This window comes from Anoplophora glabripennis, unplaced genomic scaffold (genome assembly GCF_000390285.2).
Source record: "Anoplophora glabripennis isolate ALB-LARVAE unplaced genomic scaffold, Agla_2.0 scaffold1667, whole genome shotgun sequence".
Lineage (NCBI taxonomy): Eukaryota > Metazoa > Arthropoda > Insecta > Coleoptera > Cerambycidae > Anoplophora > Anoplophora glabripennis.
Genome location: NW_019417748.1, coordinates 26,445 through 44,647, shown reverse-complemented (window position 1 = coordinate 44,647; position 18,203 = coordinate 26,445). Strand labels below are relative to the sequence as shown.

Below are 18,203 nucleotides of genomic sequence, written 5' to 3'. Positions count from 1 at the left end.
TCCGGTATTCCGATATATTAATACAATCCGTTAACAGAGGGCAGCACAACGCGTAACAAAGAAAACTTTCTACAGTAGCTAGTAGATACCTCTGTTTGTAAATCTAGTGACCTTGTTTCCCCTACTGAGAAGTTGTTCAAATGGAGTATAGTGCTCAGCTGCATTTAAAGTTCATTTAGTTGTTATTTAAGTATACTTTGCCCTCTGTTAATGGATTGTATTAACATATCGGAATACCGGAGTGGGAATTGTATAAGTAGTGACATCTAAAGAAAAGTCAAACGACGAAAACAAAGATGCCCATCGGTCGCTGAATTACAAGTGGAAGTGGATCTTATTTGTGGAAGGGCGAAATGGGCGGTAACTATGGACGCTTATTCCGAAAGCTTAAGTATTAAAAAAGTGTTTACACATTCAAGTTGGCTTTGACTGCATACCCGACTATAAGATTTATTTTCACTTTTTTACACTTTTGGGAGTTTTATTTTTAACTTTGAACTTTAATTTTATTTTTAAGTAACACTAGGTGCTAAAAAGATATGATTTAAGAGTTGATTTAAGTGACAGAGGTCTAGAGCAATGCTAAGATGATCTAAGGCGAACTAAGATGATTTTTGGTTTGCTATAAGGGTTATTTTATAAGTTCATTTAGTCTTAGGACAGCAAAAGCTGATGAGAAGCAATAAGTTTCTTGGAACTCATTGGTAACTTGGCAATGGTCTTTTGTTCTAGTGCTTATCTTTATACAATACAATGTCGCGTCCTTACTAAGTCCGAAATGAAATGGAGGCGGCAGCATTTAATTAGAGAAATTAGAAAATACAAAAAATGCCTGCGTTTTAATTAACTTTGTCGTTTTAAAACTTTCATCATTTAATAGCAGACTATAAATTTGTATTAATTTTTTAGTTTAGATTTAATACAAATTAATTAAGAGGAATTGTATTTTTTTAAAGCTTTTCATTATTTAATAGTAGCCACTAATAAGTACGCTATAAATATGTAAAAGCATAAAAAAATTTAACTATTACAACCAGATGTTCAAATTTTTGCAGTTGGTATGTTTAATATAAAATAATTAAAAAGTCTTAAATATTTTTCATAATGATTTCTAAATGTTTGTAATGTTTCCTAATAATATGATCAATTTTTGCCTCTCTTGAAGTCTATCGTGTAGTTTTCATTCCTCTTCCATAAATATTGTCATACCAATGGATCCTTTACTGGTTTACTGACAAGATATATCTCTCGACTTCTTAGGCTATCATTAAATTTTTCAATGCCTTCTTTTTCAAAATTATAAGTAAATCGTCGTGGTAAGTAGGTGACAAAGTCCTCGGTTTCTACTAGTATACTTTCACCATATCTAGTTTTACTCACTCTTAACTGCACAACTGCAACTTCTGATTCAATAATAATTCTTTAACGTTTCTGAAAACTTTGAAAGATGTTTCTCAATTTAATTTCTGAAGATCCATTTCGATCGAAGATTCTTTTATAACTAAATAATACTTTATAAAACATGTGTTTCGCATAAGAACCGACACAGAGTAGAGGCATGTTGGGGAAAATATGTCAAAATAACTCTAGAGACCGACCTATTAATCGGCTTCGGCATCGGCTTCGGCTACATTCGGCCAATATTTAAACCGTCGGCGAAGAATCGGCTTCGGCCAAAATTAAGCCGAACTTTTCGCCGAAGCCGACGATACTGTTCGGGACGCCGCTGGAGTTAACAAATCTAATCAAATTAGGGTTAAATTAGCCCCTTAACACTACAAATAACACTGCCAAATTACAACAAAATTGGGTAATTTGCCTAAAGTTATTTTGAGAATATTTGTTTCATCAATAATATAATATTCAGTATGCCGCATTATTGTTTTCAGAAAATAGTTTTATTCACGATGACAGATATTAATAAATTAACTTTATACATAAAAAATATGTCATTTCCTGAATGTTTTTACATAAAAATATTGTTTTTTAAGAAAATTGTTTATTGGTACCATTATTTTTTTTTAATTCGTGAAAAATTACCAGGATTACGAATATCAAAGCAGCTTTAAAAAATATTAATTCTTCGCAAAGTTTGAAAAACCTTATAAACAAATTACCCTATTTGTTTACACGCCGTTTTGAGGAGGTTAGCCTATGAAATTACAAATTCCAAATACATATCTTGAAAATATAAGTCAAGACGAAACAAATGAGCCCTCATAAGGCCCTTTATTATAACGCTAATAACCGCGTTTTTGCAATTGAAAAAATGCTATTTCTAATAAACAAATGCAAAAACTCAAATAAATATTTTTTTCCCAAATTTTCAGGGTTTCTTAAGCGCAACAAAATACAACTTTTACTGCAGTTTAGAGACGATTTATTTATGCTCTGCTTCTATTTATGACAAATTCAAATTTCGCTGTTTTTTTGCAATTATTTAAACAAATTGTTAATGGATTTTGTTTTAGCAGGTCTCAAATGAAGCATTATTTGAAAACCTATAAGTATAAACAAAAGCAAAAACTCCTGTTGAAGAGCGCTTTTTAATACAGTTAAAAAATCTCCATTTTGGTAATTTTTACATTATAATCATTGTTTAAACAATGATCTTGTTGTTTTAAACCGATACTTTTTGGGAAATATTATTTATGTTTTCCTAAACTAACGATTAAACCAAGTTTCAATCTGAAACGAATTTTTTTTCATTTACTGGGCTATAATTAGTACTAATGACATTACAGGGAACAACTACTCCGCGTACTAAAGCCCCGTTCAGCACTGAATTGCACCCGCAATATCTAGTAAAAATGTTAACTCAGATTAATTAATAATAATAATTATCCAAAAAATAATCATCGAAGTATTTTTACTGATATTTTTAAATAATTAAATAAAATTTCAAAGAAATTACCTCTTTTCTTGTTTCTAACAACTTGGCTTTGTCAAAGATAAACTCACGTAAAGAGCCATATTAAATAAGAATAAATGAGATGAATATTTCTTCATTTTAAGAATAGCTTTTTCAACTAGCCTCCTTTTTAAAATTGGTTTTGATACCTAAATAGCTATAAATACTGGATAATACGTAAAACAAAATATTTTTATGGACTGTAAATTTTAAACAAATATTGTACTTTTAGAACATTTATCTATTCATTTCAATTCATACCCGTAGTAACGATAGGGATACGTTTATATTATTTGAAAGAATAAAACGAGAATTAGTTTACTAATTAAATTGCTATTACGATATAATATTACGAAAATATACTGCTATACTATACACCTTATGATATATATTATTAAAATGGTGGAATCATGACAAAAAACAGTATCTTCAATTTTATTTATGTAATTAAATTAAACCAGGTATTCAAAATTCTTACCATAGAAGGCAGTTCTCTATAATTAATGTTTTTAGTTTATATCATAAAGTGGAAAAAAGGACAATATTACACACGTTAAATATTAGGAATAAAGTGACTTTGTATACACGTGATTTTGCGCATGCGTCAAGATAAAATCAATTTTATAACAACTGCTCGTTCACCTATATTTTAAAGATGTTTGATAGAAAAGGAGTTTCTAAATTTTTCCCGAAATGTTATAAATTTAATATACTTATACATACATGTATCAACGTTTATAGCTTATAAAAAATTGCATTGAAGCCTCACGTGCTGTTGTAATTGTCTGTCCTTTTTTGTCTACGAAAGAAGAGGAAAGAAATGGTAAGTAAAAATAGTTGTTCATATGCCTTTGAGGAAAGAAACGTTGCATGAATAACATAATTACTAGTAATTAAAATATTAATGAGATTAAGTAAACAAAACAAAATTTTTGTAAATATGCATGCACAGGGTTATCCGTATTTTTTTATGCTGGTATACTACTATGCTATTGCAATTAGAAAACTGAGTAAAATCCTTTTCTTTGGGAAAAAAATTCATATACTTTTGCAGAGCCTGATAGGAATAGAAACATAAAAAGAAAAGAGGTTCGATTTCGAACATAAACTTTTAAAAAAATATGAGTTTTTGTTTAGTCTGGATTTAACTTCATTCTAATGTTAAATATTTTTAAATGGTATTAAAAACAATTTTTAATACAACTTTAATACAATTACATTCTAAGATAATTTTAATTATCTTTAGAGACAGAAAACTAACCAAGACAACTTTATTTTAACTTTTATCGTTAATAATGCGTGTGTTATGATTTAATACATAATTTTTTGTATTTTCAATGTTATTTCTATCTTTTCATAATTTATTATATCATTACATAAATAATATATTAAAGACAAATTATGTCTATGACTACTTAATAGTAAATATTAACTTGTTTAAGTATTAACAGTAATTAAATAAGTGCAGATAGAATGTTGACGATTCCATTTTATAAGTAACAATTATTTTTTAGAGCATACTGTTCAAATTTTAAATTTATACAATTTGTAACTGCCTTAAGTGAAAATACCAACAAAAACATTTACCTAGTCCAAATTACAATTATACAGGGTGTTCTGAAAGTCCATCAGGAAACTCCGGGAGGTGATTCTACGGATTAAAATAATAACATTGTGTAATGAAAATTGTTTTTGAATTGTCAATTGTTTGCAAGTTACAGCTTGTCAAAGTTTAATTTTTTAATTTTTCTATTTAAATAACATCTAATTCAAGTTATATTAGTCTCTCATTTGGCACACCCACTAAGTAGATGAATCTGTATTGGACCAGTCAGAGAAAAGTTTCATTATGCGCCGCTAGAGGGCACTATACCTAGAACTCAAAATTTGTTTTGTTCATAACTTTTTTCTCTTCCTAGACATCTCAGAAATTTATTATTGAACGTTATTGAACAGAGAAACAATATCACAAAAAATTGTGTACTTTTTATTCAAGCCGATAAATTAACCGTTTAACAGGAAATCGCTATTAAAGTGTTATTAAATATCAAAATTTGTATAATTGTTTCTGCAATTGATCAAGTTGCCATGCTGTAATACCTTCTTTTGTAAAACAGCTTCGTTAGTAAACAAAATATTGTTAGTAAATTCATTATCCTCATTAAGAAAGAAAGAAAAAAACAGTATTTGCTTGTACCTCGGAAATGACTCGAAATATCAAAAAATCTCCCCTGATTGGTGATCGAGTAAAAAACGTCCGAAATCCGCATGTCGAAAAAAAAATCGGGACAAACTTTGTGTGTTATATTTCTTTGTATGTGTGTTGAATCGAAGAAATAATTGATAAAATCTAGCCACGCCCATGATTCTAATTGTCCTTCTGCGTTGAATGCAAAAGGTCCGAAGTCCGTCTGTTGAAAAACCAAAAAGTTAATCAATAATTGCAACAGCAGTAGCGGACGCATTATCTTATCTTTCATTGATTGATGATTTGTTTTTTTTTTAATAAATTTCATATCAACCACCCCTTGAGGTGCCAACAATTTATTTTTTTTATTAAATAAATAATTAAGGTACTATTCTTAAGGACATTTTAAATTCTTTATTTTTTTTGAAATAAATAATTAGGTAAATTCATAGTTTAATTGTAACATGATTTATTTTATTTAGCATTTAACGCAAATGTCATTTCCAGACAAAAGATAAGTTCCATATAACTCTTCAATTATATAATTAAATGCAGTTACCACGTTAAATTTTATTGCTGAATGCCGGCTAACAAGACCCTGTATCCATTTTAGGTTGCCAATTTCCAGCTTTTAAAGCGCGGTCTGTGGCGATAAGCTATATTGTCTGTGATATATATAATCAAGTCCTCCAGATAAATTTAGCACGTGTAATAAAAAACGTATAAACGTATAATAAAAAAGCATAATAAACATATAATAGAAAATATTCAATACATATATTAAAAAATTCTAGTCTGGTTACGAGTACTGACTCTTCCTCGTTGTCTTGTCCAGTTGGCCAATAATGTATACATGAAAATAATCAGGGGCCAAATCACAATGACCAAACAATATTGTATATGTATGTATGATAAAAAATTAGGATGAAATCTACCAATATAACTTATACTAGAGAATGATTAAAATTTTCGTCAGAAAAAAAGGTAAAAGTATCACCCTGTATACACACTTTTGGAGAAATTATGTACTAGCACAAAATAAAATAATAATAAACTTGGTAAACAAAACATCACCCTGTAGGTGACTAAATAGTATTTTTGAGGTCAATAAATGAGTATACTAATAAAAATTATAAATAAAATACCGAAAAAAATAGCAAAAGCATTAGCTGATTACGCGAAATAAATATTTTGATGGAATGAAATTAAAAATTCTTTTACAAAATGAAAGTTACTAGCAAATAGAAGTGAGGGAACAAATCCTAAATTTAAAGTTAACTTTGAGAAATAAATAATTACAAATGACTAATGCAAATAAAAGTCCCCAAAATTTATAAAATCCATTATAATGAGTGTTGCTTTAAATCAGACCTAAATTAAAGTTAGAGAGCGCTGCTAAACTCTACTATGTTCAAAAAAATTGACCGTTACTCGAATTTGCAAAATGAATCTCCAGACGGATATGACGTAGTCTACTAAAGATTCTAGAATGGTTCGGTACCAACAAAAAATATAATAAAAACTGTAACGCTGTGCTCCGCGATTGATGGATGGTATGAAAACTTAGTACGTTTTCTGCGTATTTCGGAAAGATACTGATAAAAACATATTATCGGTATATGACGAAGTTGTCAGTGAACAGTGCGATACCCTTCACTATATTGTTAATTAATTTATGTTGTTTCAGTACGGCTTCGTCAATTATGCACTAGAACTGCTTGTAACTAAAACATTTGGTGATGAGACTTGGGAATTAATTAAGTAAGTATACTTTAAGAACCATTACTCAGAACCATTCTTATATTATAACTTAATTTATACAATATTATTTTTTCTTAAAATATATCAAAATAAATAAACTTCGAAATAACATAATCAATGTTTTTCATTGTTATAATCGATTTTAAACGTACAGTATTATTCTTTAGTAGTGATAACGATATAGGTTTTGGAATTGACGCATATATACCTCACTAAATAAACTTATAAATAAATTATACACCGGTTGGTCTTTAAACAAGCAAAATTTCAACTTTCCTCTAATAGCTCCAGAGAGGTTCGAGGTAGAACGAGTAATAAGTATTTGACCCCTCGTTGTTTTTTTCCAAAATTTTACTGCCTTAAACATCCATTTAGGCCTTATTGTATCTTCTGAGTTTTCTTTTTTTATACGAAAGTCCACGGAGGGGATTTTTTAGCACCTTTTGCCTAAATGGATGAGGAAAAAACAGAAAACTAACAAAACAATCTCAGAAACTATTGCTTTCCTGTTCAATGTCAAGCGGCAAAATTAATTTATAAAAATTATGTTTATTTTTAGAGAGATTTTATTACGTCATCATTATCGCCATCCTCTTCCTTCTTCTCCCCCTCCACCACAACCACCACCACGTTTTAATGAAAAATGCATTTCTACAGATAAAAGAATGGCGTACTATCGGACACAAAGGTAATGAGCAGTCACTGCATTTATCTCAAAAACTAAGGAGCAGAAATTTTGAACAAAATTGCAATTGTTGACAATTAGTCACCAAAATTTGAGAATATTAGGTTGAACCGTACGGAAGATTCTTCGATGTATGCTCAGAAATGTGTCCATTTCTTACTTTTCCCTTACTTTAAAACTTAATTTGTTATTTCTCAGAAATCACTAAGTATTTTTTTGTGAAACTTTGTTATATGAAGATTTATGTTTATTATACGTGGTATATTCTTAAGTTTTTTTAACAAACGGATTGACAGTATTTGCAAAAATATGTCACCATATTTACTCAGTTGAGGATATCAAAAAATCGTTTCGCGATCCAAAATTCGAAGCAAACAAAAATCTTCCAAAAAATACATATTTTTATAATTTGGTTAATCTTTTGGTCGTTTGATAAAACAGTTCATGTGTATTCAAATTCTCATCAGTTTTACTGAGAGGGTATATTGTAGGTTTGTAGAAAAATATTCACACGCTTTCAGTAATTGTTTGTTAAAAGTTATCAACAAATTAGATTAAAAATAGTATACAGGCTGTTACAAATTCGCTTCTCATTACAGGGATCTTGGAAACGGTAAGGGATAAGCAGTAGCTTAAATGGGGGCCACGTTGCATGGTAATCAGGGTACCAACATTATGCCTCTAAAAACTCAAGGCTAACATGATTAATTTTTGAAATATTTAAAAAAAGCCGAAATTTTCATTCAGTCTTGTTTGAGTTGATATTGAAAAAAGAAGAACACTTTTTCATGGCAACTTTTTGCACTCTATGGAATGGCATAATCAATTTTTATATTTAACTTTTCGTCTCTCCAGGACCATCATCAATTTCATTTTTTTAAATACGACCCTGCAAATTTTGTTACATTTTTTGCAAGCTTTCATGACTCCCAATAATGTACTGCCTCAGCCCGAATCAGATTTAGACGTTTTCATCTTCAATGTATTCGTTCCAAATTTATCAATTTTTTTTTAGATTTCTATGTTTGTTGAATTATCGTACACTCTAAGTGTCGTAAAATTCAGTTTCAATTTTGTGCATATATTTTCATACGCATTATTATTAAAAGAAAAGTAAATGCCCCAGAAAGTATGAAAATCGCGCAAGTATTGAAAAGAACATGATTTGGGTGGCGTCCAGTCAGTGAAACCAAAAAGTGGTAGAGAAATATTGGATCTTGACGATATTTTTCAAGGAATTATACGAAAAGAACATGATATTTACATTAATTAACAAAAGGTTTCCAATTATAAAATAATCATGTGAGCAATTAAATGAAAATCTTCCTGCTTTAACAAAATTTATTTTCACAACACATTCTTAGGGAGTAGTTTACAACTCTCCCTTCTTATCATATATATCTTTCTAAAGTAAGGATTTAAAAATTAGTATCAACCGGAAAAGCTTGCGCTCATTCCCCCTGACGCGCCACGTTGGTAGGTAGTTGCAATATCTGAATGATGTGGGAGGTGGAGACTAACACAGGGAAGCACTCATTTATGTTTACTTAACCGTTTAATATTCTGGACTGAATATAATAATGCGTCCGCGGTTTATATTTAATATTAATTTAAAATAGGCAGTTATGTCTATATAAATATAATTGTTAAGTAAAATGATATGATGTTATTAATAAAATATAGTTTAATGGGATATTAATATAAATCGTCCCGTGAAAGATGTGACATCGTCTTCTGGCAATGAAGTTGATATTGGGTAAACTATTTGGTATAGATTGCGACAATAAGTTCTATGCATATAATGCGGGAATTGGCAATATAGGTACATCCAGTAGTTGGATCCAAACGTTAGAAAGTCCGACTGATTCAGGATTTGATAGTGTCAACTGTCTTATTTCCTTGGCTAAGTTGACAAGAGAATTTATCCCTATAGTGTTTTAAGTGTAGTGGTACTTCTTTGTTTATTGTTCCAATACTAGTCTTTAAGATAAACGCAATCAAAGTGGCGCCTCAATACCTTTACATCTAATATTACTTAGTACATATTTTCAAGTAGATATGTATTCATACATGCTATTTTTTGATATGGTGTAATATGATTTCAGAAAAAATGCGGACGTTCAAATGGAAGGTCAGTTTTTAGTTCGTCAAATTTATGAAGATGAAATAACTTATAATTTAATATCAGCAGCAGTTGATATATTAAGTAAGTATTGGCTGTATATTATAGATATTTATATATAAACATATACTTTTTTAGAGATTCCTGCTAATACAATATTAGAACTATTTGGGCGAACTTTTTTTGAATTCTGCCAGGATTCAGGTTATGATAAAATATTACAAGTTCTAGGTGCAACACCAAGGGATTTTTTGCAAGTATTTATCAACTAATCATAAATGTAAATTCTAAATTAATTTCATGTAGAGTGATTCTTATACATATACATATATTTACATATATGTATATATAAAGTCAAAACTGTTAAAGCTTTCTGTACCTAAATCCAGTAGTGGCTCGCCAGGTGACGCAAGTGACGCACCGCGTCACCTAAAATTTCCGTTTGGTTGTGCAATTTAAAATTATTTATAATTTTATATAAATTTTATAATTTAGGTATAATTCTATATTGAAAATATATTGTGTTCGTTTGTTTAATACGCAGAAATAAACAAAATAGTAGCACGGTGAATGCCTTCTAAAAAACCATTACCTTCGTTGAGTGCGAAAATCAACCTCGTACCATATAACGTATAGTATAAGCAAGTGACACAGATCGAAATCAGTCTGTATTCCGCTTCTCTTCGTAGCGTTGTTTACGGGGGTTGTCATGGCAACGAGGCGGCCAACACGGGAGTAAACTACGGCGTGGGAGAACGAGTGACACGGCAATTGAAGCAGTATTGTCATCGACCATCGCCTGCCTTTAAAAAGTTTATACGATACGCGTCGCCCAGTGCACGATTCTTAGTTAACATTTGTTTTGTATAATAATAATATTTTAGAAATGTTTCCTATGTATGATCCAGTATGTATTTTATTGGAAACGCCATTTTCCAGATGGAAGATAGAGGACAGAAAGGATTTTTTAAATTGCGAGAGACTTGTGCCTTATTCTCTCGATATAAAAAAGGGGGAAGTCAAAAAACAATGTGTACATTCGGAAGTTTCGGAATCGGAATGAATGGTATTCGGAGTATAAGTGGTTGTGCGGAAGTGTTTACTTAAAAAAAACTTTTCTGTGTGCCGTGTTTAATTGTGGGTGTAAAGACGGGCGTGTGGAATAAGGAGGGATTTAGCAATTTTGGGAACGTAATGTGAGGCTATCGTAACCACGAAACTTCTTTTAAACATACATACACGGTGTGCGTTAATGTTCGCAGAAGTCCCTAAGCCGAACCAATATTTCTATTTTTTATAAAACCCAAATAAAAATTCTTCTCGCGAACATCAGTTTTTCGATAATATTGCAAAAAAATGCAACTAAAAAATTCCAGATTCATTTAAAGCCGTTAGACCTTGAAAATTTTCACCTTCGGCGCTTTTTTTCTTTTTAGTCAATCAATGAATATGCCTCACCTATTCTCAATGTCACGAGCCGCCACTGCTTCATTTTTAATTCTCAAGCATGGTAACTGTTTTAAATAAATATTTTTTCACATTTATAACTTAATTTACTCTCCTTCCTATAAATATTACAAATTATATAAAATAATCCTTCATACCATTATTTACAGAATCTCGACGCTCTTCATGATCACTTGGGCACACTGTATCCAGGAATGAAGGCACCGTCATTTAGATGTACAGAAAGACAAGAAGATGGTGCATTAATTTTGCATTATTATTCAGATAGACCCGGACTAGAACACATTGTAATAGGAATAGTAAAAGTAAGTAGAAATGATTGTTATACAGTGCCCTTTTGTAATGTAAGCTGGGTCACACATCTCACACTGGAGCGACAGGCAGCAATAAGCAACTGGCGATAGACAACGGGAAATAATATTGTACGTTTGGGTTCAAAGATGTACTTAGGCAATTCACTTGCCTTTGAGTTTAAAAGTTTGGTTTTAGACATTTATGAGGGTTTCAACTGACCCTAGATTGCTTTGCACTTGGTTTTATGAGCACGGTCGAGTCTGATACACTAGTGGAGCGGTATTCAAACTGTGTTCTGCGGAACTCTGGGGTTCCCCACAACCTCTCTGGGGGTTCCGCGACTCGGTCAAAAAGCATATCCCAGTCTTTCTTTAATTATCTGATAAATATTTACTTACTAAAAGCTTTGAGCTCTGGTATTTTTTCTAGAGAAATATAACTGAAAATAGTTGACAATAAATAGTATGGAAAGGCTCTATACAATGGAAAGATGGTAATAATTTGGAACGAGTTCACATTCTGGCCAGATTCCGAATGCTGATTATTGAACCCCAGCAAACTTGTCCACCTTTTTAGAAATTCACCATGCTTTCGATTTTTTGGTCACGAACCATTGCCCAGTATGTGGTGGCATTGTTATGTTGGTGTACCTTTTTTATTTCCAAAATCCGAACTGGGACGATTTTTCGTCTTTAGATCGCGACTTTTACGACTACTGCGCCAATAGCATCTTCCTCCGCCGGCGTCATCTCCTGCTTCGGTATTTTGGACCTGCTTGGAACTGGCGGTGGAAATTTTGGAGTGTAGTGAAAATTTCAATCCACGCGCTGAGCTTTCTGCTATAGTATAATTTTTAAATAAACTTTTATATTAGTAAAATGTTCATTATCAGAAATTTTTTGTTTCTTAGAAATTAGTAGACATAAATATATTTACAATTTTTCGTAGTCTTAGATAGCCTATATGCCCTCACTTTCTCACAATGTTTTCAGTATCTATATTTATTATTAATTCTATAACTCTATTTTTTGCTTTACGATTTTTTTACTTTTTTAAATTATCTGTGTTTACAAAATACATCATGCATAATGTGGATAAGATAAAAATATATTTGAAAAAATGTTATAAAAACAATTTAAAAACATGTCTAATATCGTTTTTTAATAGACCGTAGCGAGTAAACTTCATGGTACTGATGTGGAAATGAATATTTTAAAATCTAGAGAAGAATGTGATCACGTCCAGTTCCTTATAACTGAAAAATCTAGTTCCAATAAAGGTGATGTGCAACAAATCGATGAAATACATACATTGTCACTAGGTAAGTTTTTTAAATCTATTTTTCTATTTTTATTTATCAAATTTTTCAACAAACTGTGCGAAACAGGAAAGCTTCCCAGTGCTAGTATAACACCTGAACAACAATGTTTCTCTATAAGCTTTAGGATTCGTATTCTTATTCTCTGTAGGAGGTTTAACAGGAGTAGTTTCAGTTAATTCATCTCTTGATATTATTTTACATATACCCTCTATGTTGTTGCTTATTTTCACTACGTTCTATCTATAGATGCAGTATTTGCAATTATAGCAGGTATTGTTCAATGATTCCCATTAATTACAGGATTAATTCTTCATAATAAATTTTTTAAATTCAATTTTTTATAAAGTATATTTATTGGAGTAAATGTAAAATTTTTGCCTTAAAATATAGGTATATTGAGTTTACTAAAATGCACAGATGTACTTGAAATTTATATAGCGTATTACCCAGTGCTCCCTCTGTGCATCATATTTTTTTGAATTTTTTGTTGTTGAAAGTTGTTCATTTTAACATAGGTTTATATGGCGAAGATGGACGGTGCGGCTCTTTTTTTGTCCATAACTGAGAACAAATTTAGAAATTGTGAAACAAAACTTTTCCATAGATTGTACACAGTATTATCTTATTTTTCTCTCGATGGAGCCGGCACGATCGGAATCAAAGTCTTCGTCGGAGGTTCTCAGCCTCGGACGGTATGCAGGTCTCTGGAGTAGCCTGAAATGTATCGCTGTTTCGTCGCAGGGGGCGATCGAACAGGATCTTCGCCTTAGGTTGGGCTACCTCGGGCGGTACGCAGGTCTCTGGAGGAGCCTGGGGTATCGCTGTGTCGATGCGAATGGCGATCGCACAGGACCTTCGTCGGAGGTGGTCAGTCTCGGACGGTATTTATTTATTTATTTATTTATTTATTTATTTATTTATTTATTTATTTAAATTATTTGTCCAACAGTGAACCACCAATTACAGGACAAAGTATATAATATATTATTTAACATGTGAGCATACAGAACAAAATGTAAAGAATAAATACAACAAACATACCGATAAGATAGTGTAACAACAAATGAAAAAGAAAATAAGAAGAAAGAAAAAGAAAAGCTGCAACTACTACCTATGTTAACAATCATGAATTGTTGACACTTCTAAAAGCTGTGTACAGATGTTGCAAGCTACAGTTGAATATATCACAAGAGTTACAGATTAAGTTATAATTGCGTGACATAAAAGAAACAGGAGACTTCAATCCCACATTGGTATTATAAGCAGAAGTATAAAAAGTAAGTGGAGAGCGGCAAGCCGACCTAACTGTTAAGAAATTCAATTGACTTAGAATCTCGGGACAGTCTACTTTATTGTTTACTAGTGCATGTAAAAATTTCAAACTATGGAAGTGCTTTCTGTATTGTAACGAGTCGAGTTTGAAACGTGTTAGTAGTATTTTATAATCGCATCCACGAGCAGGATATACGCCATCGGAGCGAAATGCGAGGTATTTCAAAAACTTTTTTTGCACCGAATCAATTAAACTGGCTTGGTTAATATAAAAAACAATCCAAGCCTGAGAACAGTATTCCAGTTTGGGACGGATAAACGCGTAAAATAATGAAAACAACACAACATTATCACTGAATTCACGACCTTGTCTAATCACAAAGCCCAGCGTACTAAGTGTTGAGGACACCAGATATTGAATATGATTTGAAAAGGTAAAGTTACTATCGAAATAAATTCCCAAATCTTTTATGGTATCTGTACGCTCTAAGACGTCCGAGTTAATTTTGTAATTGACTATAATGGGCTTAAGTTTACGTGAAAAAGAAACAACTTTACACTTAGAGATATTTAAATGCAAATTATTTGAATCGCACCAAAGGACTATTTTGTCCAATTGACTCTGAAGGTGAAGACAGTCATCATCAGTTAAGATAGAGGAGAAGATTTTTAAGTCGTCGGCATAAACTAGTTTGCGACAGTCAATGTAAGTCGTAATATCATTAACAAAGATGGAAAATAGGAGGGGACCTAGATTGGAACCCTGAGGTATTCCAGAAGTAATAGAATACTGGCTAGACTTAAAACCGTTGTAAGTGACATACTGAAGACGATTTGACAAATATGAGCTAAACAGTTGTAAAAAGTTGCCACAAAGCCCGTATACTTCGAGTTTATGGAGGAGTATGCCGTGATCAATGCGATCGAAGGCCTTCGAGAAATCAGTGTATATGACGTCTACCTGCCCACGCTGATCAATAACATTACATATGAACTGTGTGAAACACATCAGATTTGTGGTAGTTGATCTTTTTTCTATAAAACCATGTTGTTCAAGAGATATGATACTTCTGAAAAGTGGAAACATACGATTATACAACGACATCTCGAAGACCTTCGCAAAATTGCTTAACAAAGTAATGGGCCTATAGTTATTAATGTAAGAAGGGTCGCCGCCTTTGAGTATTGGACAAACACTTGCCACCTTCCACACGCCAGGAAAAGTTCCGGCTTTAAGAGTGAGATTAAATATATATCCCAGCGGGTTAGCCAAAACGAAACGACAATCACGAGCAAAGAAACTGGGAATTAAGTCCGGACCTGACGTGAATTTATTTTTAAGTTTTCCAGCTGAGTTTATAATTTCCTCATCAGTCAGAAAATTAACAGTTATTGAAGGAAACTTAGTACAATTAAACGTGCCAAGATTTCGATGTTCACCCGAGAGGGGCTTACTGAGAACGCTCCCAAAATAATCTCTACAGGATTCCACAATGGCGCCGGGGTCATTTAAAAGAACGTTGTCGGTACTGTGCATCGTGTTAGGAATTCTACTAGAGCCTGCCTTGCCGTTTACAAAACCGTCTAGGTTCTGTTCTAATGTTAGTCTCTATGTGTGACAGATAAGATTTATAGTGACGACTGGCGAGTGTTTTAACTTGAGTTCAAAAAACTTTAAACTGATTAAGATAAAATAAATTACCGTGTTTCTTATACTGCCTAAAGAAATACTCCTTTTGCTGAATAGATCGTTTCAACTCATGGCTATACCACGCGGAATATTTATGTTTTTTAGGCACGTACTGCGGCACATGGGTGTCGAGAAGAGAATATAACTTAATATAAAAGGCGTCGCAAGCCAAGTCGACATCCTCAAAAGCTTCTAAAAATGACCAGTCTACCACAGTCATAGCATCGTAAAGAGCGCGAAAATTAGCTTTTTTGAAATTGTATGACTTATGGAGTGAGTTAATTGGAAATCTCTGCTGATGTTCAGCTATTACATGTGTTGTAAAAACAAGTGCAGGATGATGAGAGTCTTCAGAGACAAGGGGAGCGTGATCGCGAGCAACGGTGCAACGTTTTACAGATAAGACAAGATCGAGAATTGAATTATTACAGTTAGTGACTGAATTGTGTTGAACAACTGATAAGAAGTCAATAAAGCTTTTCTATCGTAGGTCTCAAATGGATCCTGGAAATTTACCGCTGTTTCGATGCAGGGGGCTATCGAACAGGGTCTTCACCTCAGGCTGGGCTACCTCGGGTGGTATGTCTCGTGAAGCGAGTTGTAGTTGCTAGGCACTATTATCACGTCGAGGAATGGCAGTCTCGACGGAAGCCTCGTGAAGCGAGCCTGTGAGCTTGAGCTCCAAAGTTCTTGAGCTTGATGACGGTTTTTTCAATCAAACCGTGGAAGATATGTTAAAAGTATATATTGAACAGAATTAACAAACAATAAAGGTTCACAATTAACATATACAAGTTATTTACCATGAATAAGATTTGTTACACAATCGCTCTGTATCGCTTACGGAGGTCTTATTACTGGATGGATTTTATTGAGCAGTGGACTAGTGATGCACGGCATGTAGTAGTGCCGTGGTTGGAGGGTTCGGCCGAGATCGCGCGGACACCTTCGGCGGCAGCTATGAAGACGTGGAAACCTATTATGGCTTAGCTGGCCGTTAGTAGTCGCGCGATTCGGCTCGAATTTGGATACGACAACCACCTAGAGATACTCTAGTGTGGTTGGAGGGTTCGGCCGAGATCGAATGAGCGGAACGGTTGAAAACGCGGAAAACGTGAAATCCGCGTTTCCCCGTATAACGGCGTTTTGGCTCATCCGATTCGGACGAAAATTTAGTGAGATGTCAGCGACCTGAGGAGTGCTGCATTAAATTTTGACACCGATCGCTTAATAACTTTTCGAGTTATTGACGATAGCGTCCTTGACCAATTCGAAAGTGTGGTAAAAATTCTGGTGATAGTTTTCAAATATCGCCTCGAAGCGTACCGGGGTTCGTCTGCAGGTTGCGAGAGTAGCGGCAGTGGATACTGCGCGCCGGGATGGCAGACCCAGGCGAGATCGGTCGCGATGCGGGTGACATTGGAAACATCGGTGAAATTGAAATATGATTGTTTCGCCTCCTTCCCAATTCAACGGTCTCCGGCATATCCGTAGGTACAAGACTACTTCTATGAATATACGGGGTGTTCTGAAATCCTGAAGCTCGCTCAAAGGGTGGAATACGACACAACAGTATAATGTTTATATTTTCACATTAACAAACCGATAATGTAAATTAACTGCTATTTTCAGTAAAAATATATACCTAACCTGAATTATTTTTTTACTTTGGCGAGTCGTATTAACTTAAAAAACACTGCTTAATTACTAAAATATATAGAAACTCGCTATTAATTACGTAATAAAATATATCTATTTAGTCCATTGAAATGAAGGCTAAACCTCCACTTTTTCCTCTGTCGATCAAACCTGGGCGCAAATATGTTTTCGACCCTCAGGAATCCGAATCCGCAAAAATTTTTGACTTAGGTGGTCAGGCAAGGGGTCAAAAGGTCAAAACACCGTAAAAATAAGGTTTTTCGCAAATATCTCGTAAACTACGGCAAGTAGCAAAAAAATAATTGCACCATCGTGTTCCCAGGGAAATTTTACATCGATTTTATGCTATTGCTTATTAAAATGAAATAAATTTATGTCATGTTTTGGACAATTACTAAGGAAGAGAGGGGAAGTGTATATCTCCGGCGGTGAAACCTATTTGGGGACTAGTAGAGCGCGCACGCTACATGTATCGGCTGACTCGCAGTTGACAGCTCTAGCAGGTGTGCCTCTTTGGAATATAATGCGATTTCAAATATAATTAGCCTGCAGTTGTAGTGGATTTTTTTTTGCTACTTTAATTTTTAAATGAAAAACCAAAAATATTACTAATGATTAATGAATGAACAGAAAAAAATTTTTAGAATGAAATACTTATTGCAAAAATGAAATATACAGGGTGTCCCGAAATTAGGGGGTAATATTTCTACAGGGTGTTCTGTGTCGAAAAAGATTACTTTTTCTTTATATAAACGTGGGTCCAAAAATTCTTCCTAAATTTACCATAACTTTTTTGTGCGTTGACTTTTTTTAACTTTTGAAAAGTATGAAAT

At 32.9% G+C, this 18,203-nt stretch overlaps 1 protein-coding gene across 1 annotated transcript in view; it reads left to right on the top strand.

Annotated features, from left to right (window-relative positions):
- Nucleotides 1-3,715: 3,715 nt before the first annotated feature.
- The window catches only part of LOC108915742 (guanylate cyclase soluble subunit beta-1-like), a 25,016-nt gene continuing 10,528 nt past the window's right edge, over nucleotides 3,716-18,203 (top strand). The window contains exons 1-6 of the mRNA XM_018721862.1: nucleotides 3,716-3,734; nucleotides 6,787-6,860; nucleotides 9,651-9,751; nucleotides 9,806-9,924; nucleotides 11,284-11,439; nucleotides 12,596-12,749. Coding sequence (XP_018577378.1) covers nucleotides 3,732-3,734; nucleotides 6,787-6,860; nucleotides 9,651-9,751; nucleotides 9,806-9,924; nucleotides 11,284-11,439; nucleotides 12,596-12,749 — 607 coding nt within the window. The 5' untranslated portion in view covers nucleotides 3,716-3,731. The remainder of the gene's footprint in view (nucleotides 3,735-6,786; nucleotides 6,861-9,650; nucleotides 9,752-9,805; nucleotides 9,925-11,283; nucleotides 11,440-12,595; nucleotides 12,750-18,203) is intronic.